At 46.3% G+C, this 18,086-nt stretch overlaps 1 protein-coding gene across 2 annotated transcripts in view; it reads right to left on the reverse strand.

Moving 5' to 3' along the window:
- Window positions 1-931: 931 nt before the first annotated feature.
- The window catches only part of LOC128048810 (tubulin alpha-1C chain), a 52,561-nt gene continuing 35,406 nt past the window's right edge, over window positions 932-18,086 (reverse strand). The window contains exons 1-4 of one of the 2 annotated variants that reach the window (XM_052641248.1): window positions 5,124-5,192; window positions 4,374-4,596; window positions 4,083-4,231; window positions 932-2,005 (exon numbers count right to left, since the gene is read on the reverse strand). In XM_052641248.1, the coding sequence (XP_052497208.1) occupies window positions 1,031-2,005; window positions 4,083-4,231; window positions 4,374-4,596; window positions 5,124-5,192 (1,416 nt within the window). In that variant the 3' untranslated portion in view covers window positions 932-1,030. Of the gene's footprint in view, window positions 2,006-4,082; window positions 4,232-4,373; window positions 4,597-5,123; window positions 5,193-18,086 lie in introns of those variants that run through there. The other variant, XM_052641249.1, reaches the window with a different exon arrangement.

Raw genomic sequence — 18,086 nt, forward strand, 5'->3', positions numbered from 1 at the left:
CTTCAAATATTCCCCGCGACATACACTGGGTCAAGGACCAATACAATAACAACCTGAGACTACTGTACTTTGTGTTTCAGCCTGCTCTCCTTTCTCCAAGCAGTGACTTCTTAAAGCACAGTCCTAGTTTGCCATTGTAGATTTTGGCCAAGGACAAAGAATCAGGCCAATTCCAAGCCCTTCCCATGTGATTCCAATACTTTATGAAATAAAGACTTCAGGAGTTCTGGCAGTCAGCCTGGTGACTTGAGTTATGGCTCCACCATTTATTAGCTGTGTTACCTAACCCCTTGCTACTCCACATGTGGTCACAGCAGACCAAGAATACCTGGGAGCGATGAGTTGAGAGGAGCAGTGAAACATGCATTACCATATGTAAAACAGCCATGGGAATTTGCTGTCTGATGTAGGCAGCTCAAACCCAGTGCTCTGTGACTACCTAGAGGGGTAGCACAGGGTAGCGGGAGGGAGGTTCAAGAGGGAGGGGACATATGTGCACCTATGGCTGACTCATGGTGATGTATGGCAGAAACCAACACAATACTGTGAAGCAATTATCCTCCAATTAAAAAGAAAAACAAAGAAAACCTGAGAGCTTTAAAAAACAAAGGCAAAAAAAAAAGAAAAAAAATGCAGTATGTTTGTTAAAACTGCACTTCAGACCTACAGATTCAGGTCTCCTTTTTAAAATCTACAGGAGATACACATCCATATTAAAGAATGAAAAGCACTGGCCCAATGAGCCTGTTGCCTCACTTATGATTTTATCACCAGTCATCGTTGCAGGTCTTAGTGAAATAGACAAACCTCTTAGCACAGTACACAGAAACCACTTGAAATGTTGAGCAAATGATCGGATGGAATTGCCAGCCTCCTCCACCACAAACTGGGTTTCAATAGTAAACATTTACTATGATACAGCGTGACCTCGGAAGTGGAAATATCACCTTTATTGTCAAGATAGGGCGACAGTGGGCAGCTCCACTGAACACAAGTAATACAGTCCCGAGATGAAACTGCAGCGGACATGCTAATACTCATCACCCTCATCATCTCCCTCTGCACTGTCGGCTCCAACCTCCTCATAATCCTTCTCAAGGGCAGCCATGTCCTCACGGGCCTCAGAAAACTCGCCTTCCTCCATGCCCTCACCCACGTACCAGTGAACAAAGGCACGCTTGGCATACATCAGGTCAAACTTGTGGTCCAGGCGAGCCCAGGCCTCAGCAACAGCTGTGGTATTGCTCAGCATGCACACAGCTCGCTGTACTTTGGCCAGGTCTCCGCCAGGTACCACAGTGGGAGGCTGGTAATTAATGCCAACCTTGAAGCCAGTGGGGCACCAGTCCACAAACTGGATGCTGCGCTTGGTCTTGATGGTGGCAATGGCAGCATTGACATCTTTGGGAACCACGTCGCCACGGTACAACAGGCAGCAGGCCATGTATTTACCATGGCGAGGGTCACATTTCACCATCTGGTTGGCTGGCTCAAAGCAAGCATTGGTGATCTCTGCTACAGAAAGCTGTTCATGGTAGGCTTTCTCAGCAGAGATGACAGGGGCGTATGTGGCCAGAGGGAAGTGGATGCGGGGATAGGGCACCAGGTTGGTCTGGAACTCTGTCAGATCCACATTCAGGGCGCCATCAAACCTCAGGGAAGCAGTGATGGAGGACACTATCTGGCTCATGAGGCGGTTAAGATTCGTGTAGGTCGGGCGCTCAATGTCGAGGTTTCTACGGCAGATGTCATAGATGGCCTCATTATCTACCATGAAGGCACAATCAGAGTGCTCCAGGGTGGTGTGGGTGGTGAGGATGGAGTTGTAGGGCTCAACGACAGCTGTGGAAACCTGGGGGGCTGGGTAAATGGAGAACTCCAGCTTGGACTTCTTGCCATAGTCGACAGAGAGGCGTTCCATCAGCAGGGAGGTGAACCCAGAACCAGTTCCCCCACCAAAGCTGTGGAAAACCAAGAAGCCCTGAAGACCCGTGCACTGGTCAGCCTGAAAAAAGAAAAAAGTTTAATTTTAGCTTTGGTGACGGCTGCAGTAATGTCTTTGAATCCATAATCACACTGATCAAGATCTTAAAAAAAAACCAGAAAACTTCTGAACAATACTTGCTAAGAAAGCAGACACTTAAAGAGCTTTAAGTGCTATGTGATTCAGAGAAACTTTTCACAGTCATCTCGTGGGGCCTGGAGGGAGGGGATCTGTGAAAAGGCTATTTAAAATGAATTATTTTCATTTCCGCAGGCAGAGGAATCACCAAGTCTGGAATGGATGCAGGGCCCAAGTTTTGGGGACTGGGAGGCTCACCTCTGCTGCCCGTGCCATGACCACAGAGCAAAGGCAACCTCTTATCAGTTGGAGAGCTACCACCAGCAGGCCTGAGACCACACCGGCCCCATACAATGGATGTCTACAGAAATTGTGGCAGCTGCCTTCTGAGCCGGAATGCAGCATCAGAGTGAAGAGCTAGTGCCCTGGTGCTAGAATAAGGCTGGCTCTGGCTCTGCCAGTTCCTTGCCATGTGCCTGTGACCAAATTCCTGTCTCAAGTCTCAGTGTTCTCATTAATTAAATGAGGAGAACAGTAATCTGCTTGAGGTTGCTAGGAATTAAATGAGTACTGGAACAGTGCCTGGCACCGTCAGCACAGGTTAGCAGCAAGTCTGTTCATTCCGAGAAAGGTGATTTGCTGTCAGCAATCCATGTCCTTGTGTCACGGGGGCTTTCCACCACTTAGCTGAGCTCTCCTGCCTAACAAACTGCTACTCTGTGAAACGGTGATCTTAACCCGACAGAGTATTCTCCGGACAGTCTTCACTTTAAGGTGCTCCAAGATTGTGGACATCCTCTACTGGGCCCTTAGTCACTTCTATGGGTCCACCCTCTGAATGAGATCAAAGCAAGAGGCAGACTCCTTTACCAGTTTCCACCCATCAAGGCTCTTGTGGACACAGTAATAAACACCAGGGACAAGTGCAATTGTTCTGGTGGTTAAAGAACTTCACTCCAGAACCCTCAGTGACTTTCACTAGTTCATTAGTCCCTAAGGCAGGTCCCGATTTCCAAGTCAGTGCCTGTACCTGAAGCTTCACTTGCAAACAGAGGAACCATTAGCCCAATTTTGGTGTGAAGACTACGATAAACATCTGAAGAAGTATGAAGCCAAGAACGATGTAAGGCCATTCTTTTGAAAATAGACCTGTTGTTGCTGGGCTTAGTGTTATATGATTTTGCTAACAAGCTATTGCACCCGGGCCGTCATTCTTGATTTTAATTACTTACAAGTTGCCCGGATGCCTAAGGAACAGACTCATCTGATTGCCAGACTCTTAATTAAAATGATCTGAACAGAACCCTTATCAACCTTACCGATGTGAATACAGTTACCTTAGACTTATCGGCCTCAAGGCTAGTCTACACTGCCCTGAGCTCTAGTAGAAAAGCAAGGGTACCGCTTTTTGGGGTTCTGTCTTAACCCTTTCAAAGTTCCAGTGACTTATACTTGCTTCTGTGACGAGGGAGCTCCCTGGACTCCACTTTCAGTGTTGCTGAAGTTCCCAATGGCAGCTGGTTCTAGTCGGTATTCCATTGGCTTCTTTTGCTGTAACTTTCTGGAGCAACATACGGCAGCTGTCCAGTTTTTAATGAGTTTGATCAATTAGTTACATCCAGAGCCAGCCACCTACCACTGTGACTAAGATGACCTAAAAAGGGATGCCTCAGCTTGGTGGCAGGAAGCTGCCTGATTAAGATGAACAAGGATGTTTAATGGGCTTAAGTGTCAGTAAAACTGTTAAGGCTTCCTGGTACTCACTTGACTTCAGGTAAACTGCCCTCCCTGAGTGAGCAATTGCCCAAATCTGCCTTAGAAGACATAGGAGGAGGCCAAGCAGCACCTACTTCAGCCTCAAAAAGTTGTCCCATAGCACAGGACCGTTTGGCTTAGAAGTCCAGTTATAGTGGGCAGAGTAAAGCTCATTCTAGTGCACAAAGAATGATTCCCATAGTCTGGTCTCTCGAAACTCTAAGAGAAAACGCTCATCCTAGTTTAAAAAAAGTTCTTTGGTTACCAGTTTCCGAACTCGGTCCAAGACGAGGTCAATGATCTCCTTGCCAATGGTGTAGTGACCTCGGGCATAGTTATTGGCGGCATCTTCTTTGCCTGAGATGAGTTGCTCAGGGTGGAAGAGCTGGCGGTAGGTGCCAGTGCGAACCTCATCTGGAAAAGGAAAATGAAGCAGCCACCTATCATTAACAACCCACACAAGTGTGCTCCATCCCAGGGCATCAGTGGAATTCCCAGGACACACCTCCTGTCCCAGATCCCTGGGATCTCACTGGGGTTACTGAGGTCAACTCACCAATGACTGTGGGTTCCAGGTCTACAAACACTGCCCTGGGCACATGCTTGCCAGCACCTGTCTCACTGAAGAAGGTGTTGAAGGAGTCGTCTCCTCCCCCAATCGTCTTATCACTTGGCATCTGGCCATCGGGCTGGATGCCGTGTTCCAGGCAGTAGAGCTCCCAGCAGGCATTGCCGATCTGGACACCAGCCTGGCCAACGTGGATGGAGATGCACTCACGCTGTGGGAAGGAAGAAAGGAAGTGTCAGAATGTGACACGTCGGATGGGACATTCAGGAATGATTCACACGGAAATGACTATTAACCTTCAAGACAAATCAGCACCTTTCTGGAGGCCATGCCTGCCCAGGCACTATTTCACAAACAACAGGCCAATTCAGAGGAAAGGCTTTGGAAAACCACAGATACGTTAATGAACTACTAGACAAGGCCAGAGACCAGACTTTGGCTTTACAGCCACATTAGATATTCACGGTCAGGTTTCTACCTTCAGAATGACACAAGCTACTCTAGCAATAGATTTTCCCCAACTTCTGGGAAATATGCCTGCTGACTCCTTAGAGGCATGCCAAATTCCTCCTTCCAGCTCTGATTCATTCCCTGTGTGACTGTGTAACTACAGCTCATTCCCATCCCTCTTTAATTCTATTCTTTAAACAGCTTCTGCCTCTCCCTTTAAAACCAGCTTAAACCAGCAAACTACAGCTGTATGACTCATGGAGAAAACAGCAGATAAGTAGCAGTTACCTGGACTTTAAAACTGGTCACAGGCATCCTTTTATTCTTGTGGAAGTATTTAATCTTAGGGAAAAACATTTTCCTTCACTGTCCACACACCTTGAGGGGAGAGTGGGGGAGGGTGGGCAGGTGGAGACAGGGTAACAAAGGCGAGAAGTGTCACCAAGACTTCACTAATAGCTGAAGAAATCAGCTCTTTTCTAGCAAAATGTACATCTCGCTCTGGCATTGTGGAAGAAGAGTCTATAATTTCATAAATTTGATGATTTAGGCAAGCGTTTGTTTTCCTTTACTTGCTGAACAAGGTCATTTATAAGTTACCAAACTCATTCCTGCTTGGTAAAATAAGGCAGTGAACACAGAATCTAAACCCACAGACTTAAGAGGAAAACAAAGAGGATTTCTATTGTATTTCCATCATAAATCAAATTAGCTGCTTGAGACAGAGTCTTTCAAGTATCCACATCAAATATCTCCTATTACATGTTCTCCAAATAAGAGGTTCAGGGTTCTGAAAGCTGCTAATAGGAATTTAAAGCCTTTGACTGTGTGGATCACAACAAACTATGGGAAATTCTTAAGGAGATTGGAATACCAGACCACCTTACCTGTCTCTTGAGAAACCTGTATGCAGGTCAAGAAGCAACAGTTAGAAACAGACATGAAACAATGGACTGGTTCAAAACTGGGACAGGAGTATGTCAAGGCTGTATATTATCTCCCTGCTTATTTAACTTCTAAGCAGAGTACATCATGTAAAATGTTAGGCTGGATGAATCACAAGCTGGAATCAAGCCTCCCAGGAGAACTATCAGTAACCTCAGATGACACCACTCTAAAGGCAGAAAGTGAGTGGGAACGAAAGAAAAGAACCTCTGGATGAGGGTAAAGAGGAGTGAAAAAGCTGGCATCCGGTCCCATCAGTTCATGGCAAATAGATGGGAAAATGCGGAAACAGTGACTGCTTTTATTTTCTTGGGTTCCAAAATCACCTCAGACGCTTGCTTCTTAGAAGGAAAGCTATGACAAACCTAGACAGCATATTAAAAAGCAGACATCATTTTGCCAACAAAGGTCCACATAGTCAAAGCTGTATTTTTCCAGTGGTCATGTATGGATGTGAGAGTTGGAGTGTAAAGAAGGCTGAGCATGGAAGAATCGATGCTTCTGAACTGTGGTGCTGGAGAAGACTCTTGAGAGTCCCTTGGACTGCCAGGAGATCCAACCAGTCCATCCTAAAGGAAATTAACCCTGACTATTCTTTGGAAGAAGGCAATGGCACCTCACTCCAGTACTTTTGCCTGGAAAATCCCATGGACGGAGGAGCCTGGTGGGCTACAGTCCATGGGGTTGCTAAGATTCGAGACGACTAAGCAACTTCACTTTGACTTTTCACTTTCCTGCATTGGAGAAGGAAATGGCAACCCACTCCAGTGTTCTTGCCTGGAGAATCCCAGGGACAGCGGAGTGAGGTTGGTGAGCTGCCATCTCTGGGGTCTCACAGAGTGGGACACGACTGAAGCGACTTAGTAGTAGTAATTCATTGGAAGGACTGATGGTGAAGGTCCAATACTTAGGCCACTTGCGACAAAGAGCTGACTCAGTTGAAAAGACCCTGATGCTGGGAAGGATTGAAGGCAAAAGAAGGGGGTGGCAGAGGGTGAGATGTTCAGATAGCATCACCAACTCAATGGACATGAGTTTGAACAAACTCCAGGAGACAGTGAAGGACCAGAAAGCCTGGCATTCTGCAGTCTGTAGGGTCGCAAAGAGTCGGACATGACTTAGCAACTGAACAATAGGAATCTAAAGAAAATTCAACATCACCTATGATGTCAAAGGGCCTAGTCTCATAACCACAAGATAAAACCTCCAGTTACTCATAACCTTTGACTTATGGTTCCCTCTTTCTCACCATACTTCCCATAAAGCAATTATGCTCTGGTGACCTCATCAGCAAGCTCACTATTACCTGCATCTACTTGCCCAGCTCTAAGGCTGTGGGAGAAAGGGGAGTTTGTTCTAATGAACCCATGACTTTTAACCACTGCATCGTGTTTACCTTTAACTGGACTCTGGACATTTCACAGCCGTAGAAACCAGGAAAGAACCAGATATTTGCCCATGACAGTCCCAGGTCCAAAGAGATAAAAGTATCTGAGAAGACCCTGCCATCCTAATGAAGCATTTCTAATGAAGTTTTTGAATTAAAACCTTTTCATATTGTGCAACAGTATGGCTTACACTGTGGCCACTGCTTGTCCTCCACTCTCCCCTGGCCACTTGGGAGATGAAGTGAGATACCGGTGATGGTGTCACTTCACTTAGTCTAGCCTTAACAGGATAATCAGCACCTGTCCCTTGTGAAATACGAGTCTAACCAGTGTATGTCTTAATAGGTTTGCTGCTACTGCTGATTTCCTGCCCTTTAAACACTCCCACCATTTTCTCAATAACACATTTACCAGTGTCCTTTGGTCTGGCTTAGTAAAAAGCACTCAAGCAAGTGTTACAGTCAGACATCCTTTGATAACTCTGGTAGTCCCTAAAAAGGGTAACTATGTATTCACTATATTCCTTTTTAAAAAAGATATTTTGATATATTTGATACTCATGGCCTGCTTTAGGTAGACCTCCAACGGATGTTTCCTAAGATACTTGTTTCCAAAACCTGTGGCAACTAAATAGAAAATACTCAAGTTGTGTGTAATTTCATGTTTCTTTAAAAGCAAGAATACTATGTCATTACTAGATTACTCTGTGACTTTATAAGTAAATATTTCTTTTGTGGACTTTTTAAAACCTGTAAGAAGAAAGTTTCAGCTACTAAACACCCCACTAAATTAACACTAGAAACCCTAGAAATGCAGGGATAAACACGGGACAGTCATTTCCTTCAAAGGAGGAGCCTGCCCTCATCCTTCAGGTGGACTGGCGCAAATGCAAGAGCTGCCCCCGCCCACCCACCCCCATCCCGGCCACAGGGGACGATGGTGCAATTGGAAACTCTTCCCAGAGTCTGGCCACAGGTGGACTCAGCACCAAATCACAGGGCACAGGAGAGGGGTCGCCAGGAAACGTCTGCACCTACTATGCTGCAGCACACGAGATGCTCCAGGGGTCCTTTGCGGAAGGCTGTGGGAGGGTGAGATCACTTCAGGAAATGGGAGCGATCTGGAGCTTTCACAAGTCCTTGGGAGCCAGTGCGAAGGTTCTCCCACCTTCCTGGGGCAGTAGCGGCCCCGAAGGAATCAATGACTGGCCCCGCTCTAGGATCAAGTGGCTGTTCCACTTCCACTCAAGGCCGCGTCTTCGAGCCCGACGAGGAGTCAGCCAGGTGAACTCGACTCTCCCAACCTGGCCACCTGAAACCAGTTTGCCCGGAGGCGTGGACGTGGCTGCACTCGCACTGGGGTCCCAACGCCCCTTCGGACTCCGCACTCTGCCCCCACACCACCGCCCCGGGACCCCCACTCACCATGACGGAGACTTGGACGGCTCTGCGCGGCTGGAACAGGGGAGGGGGCCGGCCGCGAAGATCTCCCACTGACAGACTACTAAGGAGTCCGGGGGAGAAGTAGGGAGAGGCCCGGGGCCGGGAGGGATCCTATAAACCCCTACCCGGGCCACGTGTCAGGAGGGCGGGACCCGACCCCGCCCCGGCCTCCGCGGCCCCGCCTCCCAGCCCTGCACCGGGTTTTACCCTCCCGGCGGAGAGAGGAGGGGCGCGCGGCGCTCATTGGTGGGTTCAAAAGTTCAAACCAAACTCTACGGAACCAGCCAGAACCAGAAAAGGCAGGAGGCATCCAGGGGCCGAAGAATGGGCCGGTGGGGTGAGGGAGAGGATGCACTCGGCGACGGGAAAGAGAAGCGAGGCGAAGGGTGGGGACGGCAGTGGGCGACGCGTAAGCGAGGAGGGGCGCCAGGTAAAGGGAGGCGCCGCGGCGGAGCCCTGGGGGCGCGGCTCCTCTCGCTGCCCGCCCGGTCGCCGGGCTCCAGACCCCCGACCCTGGACTGGAGGGCGGCCTAGGTGGCCTTCAGCAAGTTCCAGCCGCACAGCCCCCAATCAGGACCTCCCACACGATCCGGCTGCTTCCACCGCGGGTAACCCCAGCGCCCACAGCTCTCGCAGTTTAGGGACTTCCAAGAGGGAAGCCCTAAGGTTCCCCATTCCAGGTCCTAATCACCACAAACCAAGTTGAAATCTTGAATCTCACCTTTTTTGTTGCTTTTCTTTCCTTGTTTTCCTGCCTCTTTTTAAATGAACCTTTTGGTTTCTAACAGCAAACTCCTTCCATCTCGTGCAAAAGCCGTTTCTCCCCCTGCCTGGAATTAACTATACTAACCCCAGGTTCCCAGGTGGCGCTAGTGGTAAAGAATCTGCCTGCCAATGCAGGAGAGGCAAGATAAGCAGGTTTGATCCCTGGGTGGGGATGATCCGCTGGAGTAGGAAATGGCAACCCACTCTAGTATTCTTGCCTGGAGAATCCTATGGACAGAGGAGCCTGGTGGGCTTCAGTCCTTGGGGTCTCAAAGAGTCTGACATGACTGAGCACACGTGCATATAATAGCTTTCACTTTTCAGTTGCTTACTATGCAGAGTTGTTTGTTTTTCAGACAATGTTAATCACATGTCATCCATTAGACAAATGCTGTGCCTTACCCCCGTTTTTACAGATAAAGAAACTAGAAGAAGTGAAGAAGTGAAGTCGCTCAGTAATGTCCAACTCTTTGCGACCCCATGGACTGTAGCCTACTACGCTCCTCTGTCCATGGGATTCTCCAGGCAAGAGTACTGGAGTGGGTTGCCATTTCCTTCTCCATGGGATCTTCCTGACCCAGGGATCGTACCCGGGTCTCCTGCACTGTAGGCAGACGCTTTACCCTCTGAGCCACAGAGAGTAATTCAGCTAGTTGCACGTCACACAGCTGGAGCGAGTTAGGCCCTCACTGCCTTGCACTGCCTCACCCTAAGTATACCACTCTTTGTTATGGAACCCAAGTTCCTGTGTCCCTGGCACACTGAAGCAAACAATCCAGGACTTGGGAGTGTGCAGCAGAGAAAGATTTATTGCAAAGGCTAAAAGCAAGAATAGATGTTGGGTGTACAAAAGACCTGAACCCTCCAATCACTTTCAGCTAAGACTGTTTTCCAAATGGGTCATAGATTGCTTGACCAGCTCCTGGACCTTCTCATTGTTTGGTGGTGAGGTAACAGGGTGGTGTTTCCAGAATCTCAACCTTTTGGTTCCAACTGGTCTGGAGTCTGTATGCTTGTGGTGGACTTGTAGTTACATCCTCCTGGGTGGTGGGGTCTTAGTTTTTGTAGAACCACTCAAAGACAATGCATCAGGTTGTTATCTTTATGGCTTCAGGGAGAACCTGGAGTCCTGTGTCCTAATCAGTAACTGCTTGGGCTTGCTCTTTGTCACTCAAGGAAGGCCTGGGAGACTTTTTTCTGTTTTCTACAAATAAAGTAGAAATAAAGTCCATTTGCGACCCAATGGACTGTAGCCCCTAGGCTCCTTCATCCATGGGATTTTCCAGGCAAAATTACTGGAGTGGGTTGCCATTTACTTCTCCAGGGGATTTTTCCCACCCAGAGATAGAACCTGGGTCTCCCACATTGCAGGCTGATTCTTTACCAACTGAGTCACCTGGAAAGCCCCAGGTCAGTTGGCAAAGAATCTCAGCAGGGAGTAATTGCAGAAGAAAAGAGACCTCTGCCCTGATTACCAAGAAGCATCTTGAGTATGCACTGTCTGAGTGGGGAGGTGTTAAGGGAACCACCGATCCTGGCCAGAAACCATAGTAACCATTCACGTGAATTACTTTACCACAGGAGGTCCTGGTAAGGAACAGGAAACTAACAAGCCACCAGCAACAATTCAGGAAAGTTCAAAAGGAGATGCCTCCTGTCCTACCAACCTCCCAAGCTCCTCCTTGCTGGAATCCATCCTGACTGTGTGAAATGCGCACCCACCACCAGGAAGGACCCTGAGTCAAAGACTAATCCCATTACTATAAAATCCGGGCTGTGAGCCATGTGTCAGAGCAGACCTGGGCTCCCTTACCCTCCTGCTCTCTGCCCAGGCACTCCTTCTCAGTAAAATCTCTTGCTCTATCAGCATGAAACAGCATGACCCTATGGTTCTTCCCCCCAGCCATGTCCTCTGCCTGCCTGTTGTCTGTGGAAAACTTTAGCAAAGAATACGTTTCATCAGAGAAGTGAGAAATGCAGAAACATAGGAAAACAGTCAAAGGAGATCAAAGAATAATAATGTAGTCACTAAGCATAGTCAAGGACCTTTAGTTCCTTCTCAAGGATTACAGGTAATATTCTGAGCCATATTCTGTGAGCTGTCTTACAGATACTGAAACCCCAGGTGGAAAAGTTAACTGCATGATGACCGGACTGTACCAGGACATGAACTGCCACAATGCCAAGAACTGTTCTCAAACAAATGGGAACAAACAGACTCTGGAACTGAAGATTAACTGTACCTAAAACAATCAAGATGATGCTAGTCAGACTACCAATGACCAATCTGAAGATGACTGTCAGAGCTGACTATGCTGTTTCTGTATGTAGCCAACCCCCCTCCCTACTCTGTGTATAAAAGCTTCTCCCCCTGTTTGTCAGGGGGCAGAATCAGCCTTTGGACAGATGTCCGCCCCGCACCCCCTCCCCCCAACCCCCAGTTGCCGGCATCTGAAATAAAGCAAACTTTCCTTTCCACCGACCAGGCCTGTTTACTGACTTTTGGGCAGTGAGCAGCCAGACTCTACCTTTCAATAATAAGTACGTGTGTCTCCTTGGATGATTCATTTCTCAGTGTTAGACTGCTGGAAGGGGTTCCCCTTCCTGCAACGCTTTCATCATGTTCCTAATTCTTAAATTCCTCAGCCACCTCTGAGTGATAGAATTTATGGAAATACTCAGACACAGACATAGAAAACAAACTTATGGTTACATAAGGGGAGAGGAGAGGAAGGACAAATTGGAAGTTTGGGATTATTATATACACATTACGGTAAAGAATCTGCCTGCAATACAGGAGACCTGGATTTGATCCCTGGGTTGGGAAGATCCCCTGGAAAAGGGAATGGCTACCCACTCTAGGATTCTTGCCTGGAGAGTTCCATGGACAGAGGAGCCTGCTGGGCTACAGTCCATGGGGTGGCAAAGAGGCGGACAGGACTGAGAGACTAACACTTTAACTATGTACAAAATGGATAATCAACAAGGACCTACTGTACAGTACAGGGAAATATATATATATATATATATATATATATAAAACTGAATCACTTTACACCTGAAACTAACACAACATTGTAAATCAACTGTACTTCAATTGAAAAAAGAAATATTCTACTGAATAGTAGAAGAATATGTTAAAGGACTTTTTCCTGAAGTAGAAAACGGCAAAATGAGTTTCAGATACTGAATAGGTAGAACTCAAGATACACTCCAACTCATACACACAAAATGGATGCTGTGGAAATGTGTGCAGAGATTCCTTTTCAAATTACAGTACATAATTCCTTCATTTATCAAATGCTTCTTGAGCACCTATTGTGTGGCAAGGTATTCTGAAATCTGGAATAACTAGCACTTTAGTCTTGTTAGATATTTTAGCCTTAATTAGTAGTGCTTTCCCATTTTTAAATTCATTCCACAAATATATATTTAGCAGAGTTTCTAGGTGCTTGGAAATAAGTATGTGAACAAAACAGGTCTCTGTGTCATGGAGTGGATGTTCTAGAGCAGGATAGGGAAGAAAGATAAACAGTGAACATAAGTAAACTATAGAAGAACAGAGCAAAGTGAAGTGGAACGAGGGTGCTGGGAGGGGAGAGGGTGGGAGGAGGCTGAAATGTAAGCAGATGGTCAAGGTTTAATGTTAAGTGAGATGTGAACAGAGTTGACCGTCCTGAGGGGCTAGTCAGGACCCTGGGAAAAGAGCAGTGCCAGAATACTGAGAAGCTGGAGCCAAGGCCCCCCAGGCAAGGGTGAGAGTTCAGTGTTCCTGAAAGGAGAGCAGGAGGCCATCTTGACTGGAAGAGATGAACAGTAGGAGGTGAAGGTTAGAGAGGCAATGGAAGCCAGCTCTTGTGGCTTCATGTAAGAGCAAAGTCCTGGGCTTCACATAAGAGCAAAGTCCTGGGGTTCTAGAGAGAGTGCCATAGAAAGTGAAGTAAGTGAAAGAGAAATATAAGCATTGTATAAAGTGAAAGTGAAAGTGAAGTCATTCAGTCATGTCTGACTCTTTGCAACCCCCTGGACTGCAGCCTAGCAGGATACTCCCTCCACGGGATTTCCAGGCAAGAGTACTGGAGGGGGTTGCCATTTCCTTTCCCAGGGGATCTTCCCAACCCAGGGATTGAACTCAGGTCTCCCACATTGTAGGGAGACCCTTTGCCATCTGAGCCACCAGGGATTGTATAGTAACACATATATGAGGAAAGTGAAAAAGCTGGCTTAAAACTCAATATTTAAAAAACAAACAAACAAAAAAAACAAGGATCATGGCATCCAGTCCTACCACTTCATGGCAAACAGATGGGGAAACAATGGAGACAGTGACAGACTTAATTTTCTTGGGCTCCAAAATCACTGCAGATGGTGACTGCAGCGATGAAATTAAAAGATGCTTCCTCCTTGGAAGAAAAGCTATGACCAACCTAGATAGCATATTAAAAAGCAGAGACATTACTTTGCCAACAAAGGTCCATCTAGCTGAAGCTATGGTTTTTTCCAGGAGTCGTGTGTGGATGTGAGAGTTGGACCATAGAGAAAGCTGAGCGCCAAAGAATTGATGCTTCTGAATTGTGGTGTTGGGAGAAGACTCTTGAGAGACTCTTGGACTGCAAGGAGATCAAATCAAATCAGTCAATCCTGAAGGAAATCAGTCCTGAATATTCATTGGAAGGACTGATGCTGAAGCTGAAGTTCTGATACTTTGGCCACCTTATGTGAAGAACTGACTCATTGGAAAAGACCCTGATGCTGGGAAACATTGAAGGCAGGATGCAACAGAGGATGAGATGGTTGGATTGTATCATTCACTCAATGGACATGAGTTTGAGTAAGCCCTGGGAGTTGGTGATGGACAGGGAAGCTTGGGTGTGCTGCAGTCCATGGGGTTGCAAAGAGTCGGACACAACCGAGGGACTGAACAGAAGAGAATGTGGAATCTAGAAAAAATGGTATATATGATCTTATTTGCAAAGCAGAAATAGAGACAGAGACAGAGAACAAAATGACTGTGTGGATCACAATAAACTGTGGAAAATTCTGAGAGAGATGGGAATACCAAACCACCTGACCTGCCTCTTGAGAAATCTGTATGCAGGTCAGGAAGCAACAGTCAGAACTGGACATGGAACAACAGACTGGTTCCAAATAGGAAAAGGAATACGTCAAGGATGTATATTGTCACCCTGCTTATTCAACTTCTATGCAGAGTACATCATGAGAAACGCTGGACTAGAAGAAGCACAAGGTGGAATCAAGATTGCCGGGAGAAATATCAATCACCTCAGATATGCAGATGACACCACCCTTATGGTAGAAACCGAAGAGGAACTCAAAAGCCTCTTGATGAAAGTGAAAGAGGAGAGTGAAAAAGTTGGCTTAAGGCTCAACATTCAGAAAACGAAGATCATTGCATCTGGTCCCATCACTTCATGGCAAATAGATGAAGAAACAGTGGAAACAGTGTCAGATTTTATTTTTGGGGGGCTCCAAAATCACTGCAGATGGTGATTGCAGCCATAAAATTAAACGACGCTTACTCCTTGAAAGGAAAGCTATGATCAACCTAGATAAGCATATTAAAAAGCGGAGATATTACTTTGCCAACAAAGGTCCGTCTAGTCAAGGCTATGGTTTTTCCAGTGGTCATGTATGGATGTGAGAGTTGGACTGTGAAGAAAGCTGAAGGCCGAAGAATTGATGCATTTGAACTGTGGTGTTGGAGAAGACTCTTGAGAGTCCCTTGGACTGCAAGGAGATCCAACTAGTCCATTCTGAAGGAGATCAGCCCTGGGATTTCTTTGGAAGGAATGATGCTAAAGCTGAAACTCCAGTACTTTGGCCACCTCATGAGAAGAGTTCACTCATTGGAAAAGACTCTGATGCTGGGAGAGATTGGGGGCAGGAGGAGAAGGGGACGACTGAGGATGAGATGGCTGGATGGCATCACGGACTCGATGGACGTGAGTCTGAGTGAACTCCGGGAGTTGGTGATGGACAGGGAGGGTTGGCGTGCTGCGATTCATGGGGTCACAAAGAGTCGGACACGACTGAGCAACTGAACTGAACTGAAAGGGAAAAGGGGGCGAGGTGAGAGGAACTAGGAGATTGGGATTGACGCATATACACTATTGATACTATGAATAAAATAGGGAACCAATGAGGACATACTGTATAGCACAGGTGTCAGGAAGCATTTAACAGGGGGCTTCCTGTGTGCTGTTTTGGATCCGTCAGGAATTCTTTGTTCCTTATTAATTCCTGAATATTCCCGAATTAAGAGGAGAGGCAAGACTCTCCTGGGACTGAGGAATCCAGGCATTTCCTTCGTTAGTTTTTCTATACAGTGATAAGTACCCTCTTCCTTTTTATGAACCATATGGTAAAAGTGGTTATTTACAACTCTCTCTTTCATATGGATGAGCTCATGTTTTCTTGATAACTTTTAAGTTTTGATTTTATTTCTGCTGAAAATAGCTATCTTGTAAGACAGTATAAATACCTACACACTGTTGAATAAAACACCTTTGCTCCATCAGAGCTCTGGTCCCCGTGTCTGTCTTTCTCTCTCTCTCTCTCTCTCTCTCTCTTTTTCAGGCTGATCCCCTGGAGCAAAGAGGCTCTCTGAGTTCACTTTCCTGCCTGGGCTTCAAAGACCCTCTCGAGAGCTTCACCCCATCAAGAGGGCACCTGAGGCCTTCATAAACAGAGCAAGCCCCATGCAGGGGCTTTATTGGCTTTCTGTGTAAACCAAGGAATATCAGCCTCTTTCTCTCCTTTACTTTCTTATCATCGACTCCAGACCACCAGGTTCTGGTCCATTAAAGGACCTCAACACACAGGAAACTCTATTTAATGCACTGTGGTGACCCTAATGAGAAGGAAGTCCAAAAGGGAGGGATATATGTATATGCATGGCTGATTGATTTTGCTATTCAGTACGTAAAGCAACAAACCGAGAAAAAAAAGGTCCCGTGGTTTTAACCCCGACACAGGGAGCCAATGTAGGGTCCCAAACAGGGGTGACATGCCCTGACTACCTTTTTTTCAAGATCCCTCTGGTGTGTGGAGAACAGATTATAGGAGGGCACAGGGAGAAGAAGGATGGTAACTTACTGCAGTACCCTTTGAGAGATAATGGAAACTCAGACCAGACTGGTAGTAGAGGAAGTGGCAGAAAGTGGTTACAGTTGGTTACCTTCTGAAGATAGGGCCAAAATGATTTCCTGAAGGCTCACATATGAGGGGGGAAAAAAGCCAAGCATTTTCCCAGGATTTTTAGCCTGAATGAGTAAGAGATGATTTTGCCATCAACAGATGAAAAATGTTGGGAATGGGGCAGGCTTGGAAGGGGATGTTATCAGGGGTTTGTCTTGGGGGATGTTAAATCCAGACGTTGAGATGTCCATGTCGAGGTGGAGATGCTCAGGACATAGCTAGATGTGAGAGTCTGGATCTCAGGGGAGAGAGATCTGGGTAGGGATATATATCTAAGTGCCGTCCTAAAGGCATGACATGGGGCGAGATCACTAAGGAAATGAGTATAGAAACAGGAGAGAAGAGGACCAAGGATTGAGCTCTGGGAGGGGAGGCAGATCCCATGAAGGACACTGAGAAGGAACAGTCAATGACTTAGGAGGAAACCTGGGAGTGTGCAGTCCTGGAAACTAAGGAAGGAATGATCAGCAGCGTCATATGCTACCAGTAGGCCAAACAAGACGAGAACTCAAAAATGACCAAGGATTTAGCCACACAGAAGTCACTAGTAACCTGGATGGGAATAGTCTAGTGTGGTGATTGAAAAATAATAGACATTTAGTTTGGGGGAGAATGGATACACGTATATGTATGGCTGAATCCCTTCCCTGTTCACCTGAAACTATCAGAACATTGTTTGTTAACTGGCTATACCCCAATACAAAATAAAAAGGTTTTAAAAAATTTAATAGGCATTCTATTTTTAGATTCTGTTTTCATATGATTCATTAACAAATTACTTTTATTTTTCTTCCTCTAACTCCCTACCTCCTCACATTCAAGCAGATTGCCCCTGAGGAATCGCACTATCTTTATAGTCCTGCTTACCTTGTTTTGGATCCTGGCATTTTTTGCTTTCTAGCAAATTTTGCTTCAGCAAATTTCTTAATATCTCTGAATTACCTCCCTTATAAAATGGGGATAATGTATAACTAATAGGTCGATACACTGTTGTAGGGACTAACTGAGATACATAATACAGAGTACATACACCCAGTAAAGCACCAAGTGGTACTAAGGTGGTGGTGGTGGCAGACAAATCCAGAGATGACGCTGCATCTTCTTGCATTTGAAAATTAGTTTAAGCATCCATATTTAAGTTAGGATCCACATTTAAGTTTTCTGCCCCCTGCTGGATTTTATTTTTGGAGGGATGGGGAATCTTTTTCCTGAGTGGACAGTTAAAATTTTAACCTTTATGTAAACAGGCCTTTATGGGTCTAAAAATTACTGAGTGAGGAAAGGCTTACTTTCTAGCTGACAGTTTCCAGAATTGATCACAAACATATTGAGTTATTAACAGAGAGCCAGTGCTCTGCCATTTTTGGCACTATAACTTTGGACAGGGACTCCTCCTCCTTGGAGCCCAGGTTTTGTGCGTGCAGTATGAGGGCCATGGACAGGATCATCTCTAAGGCCTCTTCCAGCCCTAATATTCTGAAATACTCTGACTT

The sequence above is a fragment of the Budorcas taxicolor genome, chromosome 5 (genome assembly GCF_023091745.1).
Source record: "Budorcas taxicolor isolate Tak-1 chromosome 5, Takin1.1, whole genome shotgun sequence".
Lineage (NCBI taxonomy): Eukaryota > Metazoa > Chordata > Mammalia > Artiodactyla > Bovidae > Budorcas > Budorcas taxicolor.